Genomic DNA, 15,640 nt, shown 5'->3' on the forward strand with positions numbered 1-15,640 from the left:
TCATGCAGGTCCCCACATCTGTACCCTAGAGTTCAGAGTGGGGAAGGAACCTTGACAACCTGCAATACAGTCACTTGTGATTTTGCACTAGTTTAATATCTGTGCTTGAAACTTTAAAACAGAGCGCATTTCAGCTCAAGAAATAATAGGAATTTAAGGAGACTTATCTAGATTCAGCACATTTAGAAGAATCCAAAGGAAATATAGTCAAAACAAGAAATTTCTTACCTCCTCCATAGCTCACATTCATCTCCTTTCTGTCATCAACAACATATTCAGTATCAGAAGGAATGGGAAAATTCAACAGCTTCTTTAGAAACCCTGGGGACCTGGTCTTTGTTTCACCTCAAATGCCCCATTATATGAAGCCATATCATAGCTATTCATGCAGGTAGGGAATAATAGTTCACATTCTTTTTGAGATATCTGAAATTCCTTTGAAAGTATATTTTGACATTAATTGCAAAGTGCTAAAAATTTGAAATACTTCTACTGAAGGTGAAAAAATAATAGCAAAACGTTTTCAAGCTCCTCCACCCAATATATGCTTTTCTCTTTGACTTTAGGGAAGATAAATCTTTGAGGATTTAGAAAATTTCAGTCACATCTAATTTAAATATGGGAGATTTTCCTACAAAATATAGATATACTGGAATTAGAACAGGTCAAAAAATGTGAAGAGGAAGCAGTGTAATTTTCTTTTCTTTTCTAAATAGTCACAGATTTTTAGACCAGAAGGGGATTGAAAAAAAAAAACCTCGTTTCTTTTGCTGAAATTAATAATTTTAATTACAAAAATTAATTGAAATACAAACTTCAAAAAAAGTTCTCCAGCACTACATTTGATAAATTTACATTAGATAAATTTCTTTATAATGCTGAAATGTTTCTTGGTTTCTTCCATGCTGTAAAGTTTCTTGAGAGGTGAGATATTCCCCAGGGGATAATCCAGTTGAAGGGAAATTGTCTATTTTTCTGGATGAAATATCTTCATCCCTGTTTTCCTCAAAGCACCTTTCATCTCCTTGTTCCTGAGGCTGTAGATAATGGGGTTCAAGATTGGAGTCACCACTGAGTAGAACAGAGAGAGTAACTTGTTCACATCTGGAGAGAAGCTGGACTTGGGGCGTACGTACATGATAAGGGCTGTCCCATAGAACATTGTCACCACAATGAGGTGTGAGGAGCAGGTGGAGAAGGCTCTGCGCCTGCCTTCAGTGGACCTAATTTTAAGGATGGTGGAGATGATACAGATGTAGGAAACCAGGATCAGCATGAAAGGCATCATGAGGACGAAGGCAGCACCCAAAATTATCAGGATCTCGATCCAAGAGGTGTCCCCGCACACCAGCTTCAACACTGGCTGTATCTCACAAAAGAAGTGATTGATTACATTGGATCCACAAAAAGGAAGTGTGAAGACAAAAGTTGTGTGCCCCATGGCTGCCAAGATGCCACAGATATATGAGCCACCTGTCAGCTGGATGCAAACCCTCTTATTCATGATGGCAGTGTAATGTAGTGGGTTGCATATAGCACTGTAGCGATCATATGCCATAGAAGCAAGCAGGAAGCATTCAGTAACACCGAAGAATAGAAAGAAATACATCTGTATAGCACAGCTGGCAAAGGGCATGGTTTTACTCTCTGAGACCAGGTTGGCCAGTATCTTGGGTAGAGTGACTGATGTGTAACAGATCTCCAGGAAAGACAAGGTCCTGAGGAAGAAATACATAGGGATCTGAAGAACAGGATCCACACTTATGATGATAATGATGATGATGTTGCCCAGCACTGTGATGATGTAGATACATAGAAATACCAAGAATAAAACAGGATTCATGTCTGGATGATCAGAGAAGCCCAGTATGACAAACTCAGTCATAGAGGTGTTTTTTCTCATTTTCTTCTTCAGTATAATTCAACTTGAGACTTGAAAAGAAAAACTACATATTAGTTTGGTACTTTAAATCAAGTCAAACTGACATCCAATCTAATTGATCTATCTATCATGACTTTTCCCCTATCTCTCCACACATACATCCCTCTGTCTAATATGAATCAGGACCAACACTATTTTGTTCCAATTCTCCTGTCACAACACTGTCAATCCAGAGTAACTTCAATAAGGCTGATGGTTCACATTCTCCTCTCAGTCACAACAGCTTTACATTGGTGCATGTTCCTAACCTCAGTGTAAATGCACCTTTTTACTAGCATCAAAGGAAAAAAACTTTGACTGATAAAATTGTACTTGTGTAAACCACGAGTGTGATCTGAAATGCCTTCAATGGATTTACTCTGGTGGAACTAACATCAAAATCTGCTTCCAAGTCTTTTGGAAGATGTATGTTAAAATAACATATGACCCCTTAGCAGATTTTCTCCTGGCATGTGGCACAATCAGGGAAGCTAGGTCAATATACATCAGCTGAGAACACAGACTTTGTTTATCATAATTTCACTGCATGATTATGTTATACACTGTGCTAGAGAGATGGCTTGCTTCTCATCTCCTTTTCATGAGGTTGGCAACAGTCCATTGACTTCAGTGCCCTTAATCCTGATCTCATTCACTTTGTCCCTTCATCGTTCATGCCTGCACCTCTGTTTGTGCTTCTCATTATCTACCCATGAACCTTTCCCTGTTTCGTACATTCTAAACCTTTTGCAATCCCTTTCTTTTCCACCAATTGTCCTTTTACTGACACTACGACTAAAATTAGGAGTAGCTTCACTGGACCCAAGTGGGTTGCACAAATGTTACAGTATAGTAAGGAAGATTAGGGTCCATGTTTCGCTGTATGGATACATCTATACTGCACAGTACTTATGGAGGCATACAGGGATTTCATACTGAAAGTGAGAACAGGCGTTCACATGGCACTGTTGTAGCCGGCATTGCAAGCCGGCAAGTGCCAGATGGGCTAAAGATTCGTATGTCCCTTCATGCTTCAACCACCATTCCAGATGACATGCGTTCATGCTGATGAGGGGTTCTGCTCAATGACGATCCAAAGGGATCCAGGGATGAGTACAAAAATATTGCTCGGGCATGCAGGAGTGAAATCAGGAAGGCCAAATCACACCTGGAGTTGCAGCTAGCAAGAGATGTTAAGAGTAACAAGAAAGGTTTCTTCAGGGATGTTAGCAACAAGAAGAAAGTCAAGGAAAGTGTGGGCCCCTTACGGAATGAGGGAGGCTACCTAGTGACAGAGGATGTGGAAAAAGCTAATGTACTCAATGCTTTTTTTGCCTCTGTCTTCACAAACAAGGTCAGCTCCCAGACTACTGCACTGGGCAGCACAGCATGGGGAGAAGGTGACCAGCCCTCTGTGGAGAAATAAGTGGTTTGGGACTATTTAGAAAAGCTGGATGAGCACAAGTCTATGGGGCCAGATGCGCTGCATCCGAGAGTGCTAAAGGAGTTGGTGGATTTGATTGCAGAGCCATTGGCCATTATCTTTGAAAACTCATGGTGATCGGGGGAAGTCCCGGACGACTGGGAAAAGGCTAATGTAGTGCCCATCTTTAAAAAAGGGAAGAAGGAGGATCCTGGGAACTACAGGCCAGTCAGCCTCACCTCAGTCCCTGGAAAAATCAAGGAGCAGGTCCTCAAGGAATCAATTCTGAAGCACTTAGAGGAGAGGAAAGTGATCAGGAACAGTCAGCATGGATTCACCAAGGGCAAGTCATGCCTGACTAATCGAATTGCCTTCTGTGACAAGATAACCGGCTCTGTGGATGAAGGGAAAGCAGTGGACATGTTGTTCCTTGACTTTAGCAAAGCTTTTGACATGGTCTCCCACAGTATTCTTGCCAGCAAGTTAAAGAAGTATGGACTGGATGAATGGACTATAAGGTGGATAGAAAGCTGGCTAGATTGTCGGGCTCAACGGGTAGTGATCAATGGCTCCATGTCTAGTTGGCAGCCAGTATCAAGTGGAGTGCCCCAGGGGTCGGTCCTGGGGCCGGTTTTGTTTAATATCTTTATAAATTATCTGGAGGATGGTGTGGATTGCAACCTCAGCAAGTTTGCAGATGACACTAAACTGGGAGGAGTGGTAGATACCCTGGAGGGTAGGGATAGGATACAGAGAGACCTAGACAAATTGGAGGATTGGGCCGTAAGAAATCTGATGAGGTTCAACAAGGACAAGTGCAGAGTCCTGCACTTAGGACGGAAGAATCCAATGCACCGCTACAGACTAGGGACCGAATGGCTTGGCAGCAGTTCTGCAGAAAAGGACCTAGGGGTTACAGTGGACAAGAAGTTGGATATGAGCCAACAGTGTGCCCTTGTTGCCAAGAAGGCCAATGGCATTTTGGGCTGTATAAGTAGGGGCATTGCCAGCAGATCGAGGGACATGATTGTTCCCCTCTATTCGACATTGGTGAGGCCTCATCTGGAGTACTGTGTCCAGTTTTGGGCCCACACTACAAGAAGGATGTGGAAAAATTGGAAAGAGTCCAGCGGAGGGCAACAAAAATGATTAGGGGACTGGAACACATGACTTATGAGGAGAGGCTGAGGGAACTTGGGATGTTTATTCTTCAGAAGAGAAGAATGAGGGGGGATTTGATAGCTGCTTTCAACTACCTGAAAGGGGGTTCCAAAGAGGATGGCTCTAGACTGTTCTCAGTGGTAGCAGATGACAGAACAAGGAGTAATGGTCTCAAGTTGCAGTGGGGGAGGTGTAGGTTGGATATTAGGAAAAAACTTTTTCACTACGAGGCTGGTCAAACACTGGAATGCGTTACCTAGGGAGGTGGTGGAATCTCCTTCCTTAGAAGTTTTTAAGATCAGGGTTGATCACAGCAGAGCAGGGTAAGGCTGGCTCCCAGAGTCGAAGATTGGAGTGATCTAGGAGATCACTGGTCCTGATAACAACAGAGGGAAACATCAAACCCTTCTTGCCTTCCCTAGAACTTTTTCACTAGAAGGGTGGTGAAACACTGGAATGCGTTACCTAGGGAGGTGGTGGAATCTCCTTCCCTAGAAGTTTTTAAGGTCAGGCTTGACAAAGCCCTTGCTGGGATGATTTAGTCGGAGATTGGTCCTGCTTTGAGCAGGGAGTTGGACTAGGTGACCTCCTGAGGTCCCTTCCAACTGTGATATTCTGTGATTCTATGATTCTATGATAAAGCAGTGCAGACCAACGCATATTCATTTTCATCATCTGAGTCAGATGTCACCAGCAGAAAGTTGATTTTTTTTTGGTGGTTCGGGTTCTGTAGTTTGCCCATCGGAGTGTTGCTCTTTTAAGACTTCTGAAAGCATTCTCCACACCTTGTCCCTCTCAGATTTTGGAAGGCACTTCAGATTCTTAAACCTTGGGTCAAGTGCTGTATCTGTCCTTAGAAATCTCACATTGGTATCTTCTTTGCATTTTGTTAAATCTGCTGTGAAAGTGTTCTTAAAATGAACATATGGTGGGTCATCATCTGAGATGGCTATAAAAAGAAATATATATCAGAATGTGGGTAAAACAGAGTAGGAGTCATACAGTTCTCCCCCAAGGAGTTCAGTCCCAAATTTCATTAACACCTTTTTTTTAAGGACCATCATCAGCATGGAAGCATGCCCTCTGGAATGCTGGCTGAAGCATGAAGGGGCATATGAATGCTTAACATACCTGGCATGTAAATACCTTACAACGCCGGTTACAAAAATGCCATGCAAACACCTGTTCTCACTTTCAGGTGACATTGTAAATAAGAAGCAGTCAGCAGCATCTCCTGTAAATGTAAACAAACTTGTTTGTCTTAGCAATTGGCTGAACAAGAAGTAGGACTGAGTGGACTTGTAGGCTCTAAAGTTTTACATTGTTTTGTTTTTGAGTGCAGTTATGGAACAAAAAAATTTGCATTTAAGTTACACTTTCATAATAAAGAGATTGCACTTCAGTACTTGTATGAGGTGAATTGAAAAATACTATTTCTTTTATCATTTTTACAGTGCAAATATTTGTAATAAAATAATAATATAAAGTGAGCACTGTACACTTTGTATTCTGTGCTGTAATAGATATCAATATATTTGAAAATGTAGAAAAACATCCAAAAATATTTAATAAATTATAATGGGTATTCTATTTGTTTAACAGTGTGATTAATCATGATTAATTGTTTTAATAACTGTTAATTTTTTTAGTTAATCACAAGTTAACTGCAATTAATCAACAGCCCTAATAACTACACACAGCAGTGTGATCATGGACTTCCTTTCACTGTGGCATAGAGATATACACATCGTCCTGTACTCTACCCTGTGCCACCACTGAAGACAAAGCCTTGATGTAAGACATCTAGTCATGCTTGGAAAGGGTTATTGTTCTCTTGAATGTGTACCTTAAAAAGGAATCGGTATTACTGTTGGATTAAAATAGAAATCAATGTTCATTTTGATATAGAACAGCATAGTTCAGAGCAGGACCTAAACTGAGCCTGACCATTGGAAAAAAATGTGGCATTTTGCAGCTAACACACCAAGGCTGCACTAATTGAAATAAATGCTTCTCTGTGAAATTTAGAAGGTCAGTGCTAATTGTACCAGCGCATCCCTAGACAAACAGTCTGTTCTGAGAAGTGATAAGAACTTTGTAAAAACATCTGTCCTCCGGAACATAACAAAAGGCTTGTTGGCTCTCACCCTTAGTACTCTTTATCTTCTTTCAGAGGAACAGCCGTGTTAGTTTCTTTTATCTTCTTTGTTTTCTCTTCCTATGTAGCAAGTGGTATGGACAGATATATTGAGACCTGTCATGATTGTAGGAGGGTTATGTTAAAGGAAGGATAGGTAATAAAATGGAGATGTAATAGGAAGTATGTTAAGTGAAATAGAGGGTGAATGTAAATGTATGTTTGGCTTGGATGGATGATAAAAGCTTCGAAGTGCCAGCTTGAAAATTACAACCCCTAATATCACTTGTCTAAAGAAAGTATGGAGTGAAATGACCGGGTGACCCTGAGGGCAAACTGGAATCCACACTCCACCCCCAAACACCCCCAAGAGTGAAGATGGGAATGAAGAACCGAAGAATGAGATAACACCAAGCTGTCACAGATGTACCATGTGCTGATTAAACATCACTTCAAACGAGGGAATGGTGATTGATTATCACTTCAAAAGTAAAAGCAGCGTGATGAAGCAGATTCCATAGACTGGTATAGTAGTGAATTCCTATAAAAACAGAACCTAAAAACTGAGAACTTTCAGTTTGGTTCTGCAACCACCCTCCAGGAGCATTGGATGCGCATCTGACATGGCTCCACCCTCGTGTCCAGGCTACCTGGCCAGTGACTTGGCACCAGCAACTCCTCGGCTGGTAACTATAACAACCTTTCAGAACTTGTGTGTGCATGTGTGAGTGAATGGAATGTTATAGCTGTAGCTGACTGCTTACTCTGGTTCTTTCTGTATTCACAATACACGTGGCATTTTGCCGTATCCCCTTTAATAAGATCCTACTGGTCTTTATTTTATTGGTATAACATTACTGAATGCAGTTTTTATTTTAATTTTATTTGATTTTATCTTATCATATGTATGAGACCTACTCTTCACTGAAATTTAACTTCCTTATGCTCCTTTGAAAGTCCCAAACTGAACTGAATAAATATTTTGAGAGTCTCCCAAATGCCTTTGTCAATCAACAATTATTTAGGGCATGTTTCTCCTGTCTATAAATGGAGGAAAATCATGAATAAGTACTGATACCATAGTTTCTCCTTGGGTGACTCACTCAAATTGATCCAGTTACACCAGTGAAAAACAGGAGTGAAGACATGGTAGCTCTACATCTATCCCATCAGATCTTCTTCTGATGTCTTGTGGTTCCATTAGTGGAAAACCAAGGAAAATGAGATCAAAATCAAGCAATTCATCTGCCTGTTTCAGAGTATTAAGTATATTTGGTCAAAAAATTGAATTTATGACCCATGGTAAATGCTGAGTTTTCAAAATTTCATTAAATCTCAAATCAGGATGAAAGGCAAATGCTCAGATTTTTTTATGAGGAATGATATAGTCAAAAATATTTTCTTTGAACCTTACAAGCATGTGTTAGCATGTTTCATTTCAATAATGTAAAAATGTTTCATTTTAATAAGGTCAAATAATATCTTTCAGTGTTATCATTTTGATTAGAAAAGAATAGAGCAGACAAAACATTTTGATAATGATATTTCAAAATGTAGATAAAATTAATACATTCCCATGTAAAAGGCTTTCATTCCATCCAACCAGAATTATCTGATGGAAAATTGTTCAGTTGGAATATTTTCACACAGTTCTACAATTAACTGCACTAGAGTTACCCAGTGTTTACGTTAAATACGATTGAACTCAGGACTTTAAAACAGAGCACATTTCAATTCAAGAAATAATAGGGATTTCACAAGACTCATCTAGGTTGAGCTCACTTAGAACAATCCAAAGGAGATATACATAATTCTTGACAAATCAAGGAATTTCTCACCTGGTCTGTATCCCACATTCATGTCCTCTCTATGATTACCAAAGAATTCTGTCACAGATGGAACTGGAATATTTAACAGCTTCTTTAGAAGCCCCAGGGACCTGAGCTTTGATACACCTCAGATGCCTCATTATATAAAGTGACAACATAATTATTAAGGGAATACTGTACTTTTTCTCCTCTTGAAATCAGTGCCAAACATTTAATGATTTCAACAGAGTAGAATATGGCATTGAATGTTCTGCATCTTTGGGACAGACATCCAGCTGGTGCCTTAGCTCCTAAATCCCATGGACAAATTTCCAAATTCCACCTCTCATAACCAAACAAGGACCTCAGTGTTTGGTTCAAATGCAGGATGCCTCCAGCAAAATGCCACTAAGTATATGCAATTCCCACCCAAGGACAATGGCAGAATGCTGGCATCGCACCACAATTAATGGACTGAGCCAGTGCTGCTTTCAACAGATGACAATTTCACAAGGGCAGAGGGAAGATTCTTAAAAACAATAAATTGTTCCTTCATCTGCAGAAGCCCCATTATTTTCAATGTGAATAAGACTGGCAAAACCTGCTCCTAACTAATCAAGAGTGAAATTTGCTAATCAAGCTAATCTAAATAATGTTCTAAACATCTTTTTGATTTACAAGCTTAAGTACCATTTTTGGAAGTGACTTAGGCAGCCAGGCCCACGTTTATTGAGGTATGTATGTTCTTAATTCCCATTGAGTTGACTCAGAATTAGGCACCTGAATTACCTGAATACTTTGAAAATCTGGCATTTAATGCAAGTCAATGGGAACATGGAAACATTGCCCCACGACTCATATCCTCATTGTGAGAATATAGAATATCAGGGTTGGAAGGAACCTCAGGAGGTCACCTAGTCCAACCCCCTGCTCAAAGCAGGACCGATCCCCAACTAAATCATCCCAGTCAGGGCTTTGTCAAGCCTGATCTTAAAAACTGCTAGGGAAGGAGATTCCACCATCTCCGTAGGTAACGCATTCCAGTGTTGCACCAGCCTCGTAGTGAAAAAGTTTTTCCTAATATCCAACCTAAACCTCCCCCACTGCAACTTGAGACCATTACTCCTTCTTCTGTCATCTGCTACCACTGAGAACAGTCTAGAGCCATCCTCTTTGGAACCCCCTTTCAGGTAGTTGAAAGCAGCTATCAAATCCCCCCTCATTCTTCTCTTCTGAAGACTAAACATCCCCAGTTCCCTCAGCCTCTCCTCATAAGTCATGTGTTCCAGGCCCCAGCCATTTTTGTTGCCCTCCACTGGTCTCTTTCCAATTTTTCCACATCCTTCTTGTAGTGTGGGCCCAAAACTGGACACAGTACTCCAGATGAGGCCTCACCAATGTCGAATAGAGGGGAACGATCATGTCCCTCGATCTGCTGGCAATGCCCCTACTTATACAGCCCAAAATGCCATTGGCCTTCTTGGCAACAAGGGCACACTGTTGGCTCATATCCAACTTCTTGTCCACTGTAACCCCTAGGTCCTTTTCTGCAGAACTGCTGCCAAGCCATTCGGTCCCTAGTCTGTAGCGGTGAATTGGATTCTTCCGTCCTAAGTGCAGGACTCTGCACTTGTCCTTGTTGAACCTCATCAGATTTTTTTTTGGCCCAATTCTCTAATTTGTCTAGGTCCCTCTCTATCCTATCCCTCCCCTCCAGCGTATCTACCACTCCTCCCAGTTTAGTGTCATCTGCAAACTTGCTGAGGGTGCAATCCACCCCATCCTCCAGATCATTTATAAAGATATTAAACAAAACCGGCCCCAGGACCGACCCCTGGGGCACTCCACTTGATACCGGCTGCCAACTAGACATGGAGCCATTGATCACTACCCGTTGAGCCCGACAATCTAGCCAGCTTTCCATCCACCTTATAGTCCATTCATCCAGCCCATACTTCTTTAACTTGAGGAAGAGTTAGGGTTAGATTCACAAAGGTAGTTAAATGCCTAAGCCCTAGGTACCCTGTTGTAAGGCTCTGGGCGTGAGCACAGCAGCCTCTCTTTACCCCAATGGATTCAAAGATTCCAAGAACATAAGGGACCATTGTGATGATCGAGTATGACCTCCTGTATGACACAGTCCACAGAACTTCCCCAAAATAATTCGTAGAACAGATCTTTTTGAAACACATAGAACCTTGATTTAAAAATTGTCAGTGAGGGACAATCCACTATGACCCTTGGTTAATTGTTCCAGTGGGTAATTGCCTCCTCCATTAAAAATGTTACTCCTTACTTCTGGTCTGAATTTGTCTTATTGCAAATTCTAGTTATCGGATAATGTAAGAATTTTTGGTTCTAGTCTGAAGAGCCCATCATTATATATGTGTTCCTCATGTAGATACTTCTACACTGCAATTGAGTCACCCCTTAATTTTCTCTTTCTAAAGCTAAACAGATTGAGCTCATTTAGTCTATCACTATAAGGCAGGCTTTTCTAATCCCTTAATCATTTTCATGGCTCTTCTCTGAAACCTCTCAAAATTATCAATAGAATTGTGGACAGAAGAACTAGACAGTATTTCAGCAGTGGTGACAACAATAGCAAATACTGTGGTGAAATAACCTCTCTCCTTCTCTCAAGATTCCACTGTTTATACATTACAGGATGGAATTAGTTCTTTTGGCCAAAGTGTCATACCGGGAGTTCATTCTGTACCCAGAAAGATAATGGAGCAAATAACTAAGCAATCAATTTGCAAACACCTAGAATATAATAAGGTGATAAATAACAGTCAGCATGGATTTGTCAAGAACAAATCATGTCAAACCAACCTGATGGCTTTCTTTGACAGGGTAACAAGCCTTGTGGATAGGGGGAAACTGGTAGGTGTGGTATATCTTGTCTTTTGTTTTTTGAGTAAAGCTTTTGATACTGTCTCATATGACCTTCTCATAAACAAACTAGGGAAATACAGCCTAGATGGAGCTACTGTAAGGTGGGTGCATAACTGGTTGGAAAATCATTCCCAGGTGGTGGTTATCAGTGGTTCACAGTCAAAACAAGTGGAAGGACATAACGAGTGGGGTCCCGCAGGGATCGGTTCTGGGTCCGGTTCATCAGTGATTTAGTTAATGGCATAGAGAGTACACTTTTAAAATTTGGGGGTGATACAAAGCTGGAAGGGGTTTCAAGTTCTTTGGAGGATAGGATTAACATTCAAAATGATCTGGACAAACTGGAGAAATGGTCTGAAGTAAATAGGATGTAATTCAATAAGGACAAATGCAAAGTACTCCACTTAGGAAGGACAATCACTTGCACACATACAAAACGGGAAATGGCTACCTAGGAAGGGGTACTGCGGAAAGGGGTCTGGATCACATAGTGATCACAAGCTAAATATGAGTCAACAGTGTAATGCTGTTGCAAAGAAAGCAAACATCGTTGCTGGCATCACTAAAACACACTGAATATGAAACACATTCCAGCAGGCCACCACAAGAACACCCCAACCTAGAACACGATAAAATGGTTTGACTGAGGTGATGAATAAGGATATGTTGTCTGAAACATCAGGAGAAAGGTACAATAGGAGATAACAAACATGTCATGAAACATGTAACGTGGTATGTAAGTTGTTTATCCCAGATTGCTTGTCTCAGTCTATAAATGTTGGGATGCCTCACCTTAACTCTTAGTCTGGCCTAGGTAGGAGTGGGAAGTCCTGCTGCTCGCTGAGCTTGTCCATTGTAATGGGTGTACATGTGCTACTGTAACCATTGAGCCAGAGCACTAGGACCAGACTTCATTAACAATAAACCTGGCCAAGCACCTTCACCACTGAACTGAGTCTGTGGACTTTTTGGGCAGTTTGATCACCATCTCCTGTACTGGCTAACAACCAACAACAACAAGTAGAAAGGATTTGCACATGTATTTCCTACCTCTTAGGGCAATGTCCTAACCACTGGGCTATGGGATGTTCTAACAGAGGTCCCCCTCAATCTCTCCAGCTACAGCTGTTTCATTTTTTTAATAAAAGCGTACATATTAATTGGGCCAGAGAGCATGTGAGGATGACCCTGCAGGGCAGTGGTTGGGGTACACCACTGGAAGGTGACAGCCCAAGGACCCAATTTCCCTGCTCTGATGACTCTTTAATTATCTATGTAAAGCAGAACTTCAATCAATAGGAGAGGCTGAGGGAACCCCCCAGCAGAATATCCCACAGCTCAATGGTTAAGGCACTCACCCGGAGGTGAAAACCCCTCTACAAATACCTTCTCCTCATCAGACAGTTGGAGAACTGAACTGGGGGGTCTCCCACCTCCCAGGTAAGTACCAAAGCCTCTAAGCTAAAAGTTATAAGGAAGCTGCTGTGGCACCCAACTCCTCCTACATTGTTTCATGCAAGAGACCCCTCCAGAACCTACCTCCAGGAGACAGTTCCTGGCTGTAGACCCCAAGCAAAGATATGCACTTAACTTCATCCTGGACCTAGGTGCTGCGTTCCTGTTGAGGGGCAGGGCTTAGCACACACCGCTCTACTCAGCATCTCCTGTTAGCTAGTTTAGGCAGCTCCCCACTCACCATCCTGGCTTTTGTGGAACCTATTATTTGGTGCCTATATACCTCCACTCATTGAGTAGGGAACCTGAGCCCCTAACCCAGGCTTTGTGAATCCAAATGGTTTTCTATGTACCTAAAAGTTAGGTTTTGTGAGAGGGAGAAAAACTCATCAAACTGGATGTAGCCTTTACTCACAATGAATTCCTGGGGGAAAAGATGCCGTGATTAATGATTTTGCATGTCCCAGGACCAGAGAATGACAAAAATGAATTGACCAGCAATAGAGGTTTCCTCTTAGACCTCAGGTGACCCATGTGCAATCTTATGATTAAGGATATTCTGATATTAAGGATAGTCTAAGATGTTGCTGAATTAGAAAAGATTGACAAATGGGAGAGAGTGATTGTTGACATTCTTTTTGAGATATCTGAAATTCCTTTGTAAGCGTTTTTTGAAATTTAATGGAAAGTTCTAAATAATTGAACTAATCTACTGAGGGAGAAGAGAAAATTGCAAAACATTTTCAAGTTTCTCTACCCATTTCTGTCATTAACTTTTGGGAGGAGAAATATTTGGGAAACTCAGAAAATTTCAACCAACTCTAATTAAAATGGGGGGGGGGCGGTACTATGCAATGCAGATATACTTCAATTAGAACTGGTGAAACAATGGGAGGAGGCAGCAGTGTAATTTCCTTTTATTTTTTATTTGCATTTTTCATTTATTTTCTTTTGTTTTCTACAAGATTCACAGATTTATTTGTTGAAATTCAGAATCTTAATGACAAAATGTCATTAAAATACAAATTTCAGAAAAAGTAGACCAACACTACATTCGATGTGATGCTGAGCTGTCTCTCAGTCTCTTTAGCAACATAGAGTCTCTTGAGAGCTGAGATATTCCCCAGGGAATAATTCAGTTGGAGGAAAAATGTCTATTTTTGTGGATGGAATATTTTCATCCCTGTTTTCCTCAAGGCATCTTTCACCTCCTTGTTTCTGAGACTGTAGATAATGGGGTTCAAGATCGGAGTCACCACTGAGTAGAACAGAGAGAGTAACTTGTTCACATCTGGAGAGAAGCTGGACTTGGGGCGCACGTACATGATAAGGGCCGTCCCGTAGAACAAGGTCACCACAATGAGGTGTGAGGAGCAGGTGGAGAAGGCTCTGCGCCTGCCTTCGGCGGACTGCATTTTCAGGATGGTGGAGATGATACAGATGTAGGAAACCAGGATCATCATGAAAGGCATCATGAGGACGAAGGCAGCAGCCACAATGATCTGGATCTCGTTCCAATAGGTGTCCCTACACACCAGCTTCAGCACCGGCTGGATCTCACAGAAGAAGTGGTTGATCACCTGGGACCCACAAAAAGGAAGTGTGAAGACAAAGATTGTGTGCCCCAGGGCCACCAGGATGCCACAGATCCATGAGCTTAAAGCCAGCTGGATGCAAACCCTCTTGTCCATGATAGCCGTGTAGCGCAGAGGGTTGCATATGGCACTGTAGCGGTCATATGCCATAGATGCAAGGAGAAAGCACTCAGTAACAGCAAAGAATAGAAAGAAATACATCTGTACTGCACAGCCAACAAACGATATGGTTTTGTCTTCTGAGAGGAGGTTGGCCAGCATCTTGGGCAGGGTGACCGAGGTGTAGCAGACCTCCAGGAAGGACAAGTTCCTGAGGAAGAAATACATAGGCGTGTGAAGGGCTGGATCGACATTTATGATGATGATGATGAGGATGTTGCCCAGCACTGTGATGATGTAAATGCATAGAAACACCATGAAGAGAATGAGATTCGTGCCTGGGTGGTTAGAGAACCCCAGCAGGACAAATTTGGCCACGGAGGTGTCATTTCTCATCTCTTCTTCAGCATATTTTGTCTTAAGAATTAAAAAAAAAAGACTATACATGAGTTTGATATATGATTTATGTAAAGTAAAATTGGCATCTATCTATCTATCTATCTATCTATCTATCTATCTATCTATCTATCTATCTATCTATCTATCTATCTATCTTTTAGTCATGCCAGACTAATCTGGTCTCTTTCCTTTATAAATAACTGATTATTAGACAAGGAGACTGTGTTAAATCTAAAATGTCTGGATTTCAGCAAGGCACCTGAGGCAATAGCACATGGGAAATATTAATTAAATTGGAGAAGACTATGTTTAGTAGATAACAAACTGGGTAAAGGGGAGACAGCAACAGGTTCTGATGAAAGGTGAACCGCTGGACTGGAATCAGGTTACTACTGGACTTTCTCAAGGATCAGTCTTTAGATTGATCTTATTTAATATTATCATTAGTGGCCTCGGCGTGAAATTTCCTCATGGAAATTGTGCATGGAAATGCCTCATTGGTTCAGGAAATGCCTCATGGGAGGCATTGTTAATCCTGAGAAAGATCAGAATATTATACAGAAAGAAATGGATAACCTTGAGGGCCAGAGTAATGGAAATGGGATGAAATTTAATATTGCAAAGTGAAAGGTCATAGACTGAGGAGCCCATAACACAGACCTCTGATATAAACAGTGAGCTCATCAGCTGAAAGTGACACAGGAGAAGAAAGGCCATGGTGTATTAGTAAAACACAGAATGAGT

At 41.3% G+C, this 15,640-nt stretch overlaps 2 protein-coding genes across 2 annotated transcripts; both read right to left on the reverse strand.

Moving 5' to 3' along the window:
- Positions 1 to 967: 967 nt before the first annotated feature.
- LOC140897061 (olfactory receptor 10C1) lies at positions 968 to 1,903 on the reverse strand. The gene has a single exon (XM_073309337.1). The coding sequence runs from the start codon at positions 1,901 to 1,903 to the stop codon at positions 968 to 970; it is 936 nt and encodes a 311-aa protein (XP_073165438.1).
- A 12,054-nt stretch (positions 1,904 to 13,957) lies between these two features.
- LOC140897062 (olfactory receptor 10C1) lies at positions 13,958 to 14,893 on the reverse strand. The gene has a single exon (XM_073309338.1). It carries the CDS (start codon positions 14,891 to 14,893, stop codon positions 13,958 to 13,960), a length of 936 nt encoding a protein of 311 aa, XP_073165439.1.
- Between the last annotated feature and the right edge of the window lie 747 nt (positions 14,894 to 15,640).

The sequence above is a fragment of the Lepidochelys kempii genome, chromosome 13 (genome assembly GCF_965140285.1).
Source record: "Lepidochelys kempii isolate rLepKem1 chromosome 13, rLepKem1.hap1, whole genome shotgun sequence".
NCBI lineage: Eukaryota > Metazoa > Chordata > Testudines > Cheloniidae > Lepidochelys > Lepidochelys kempii.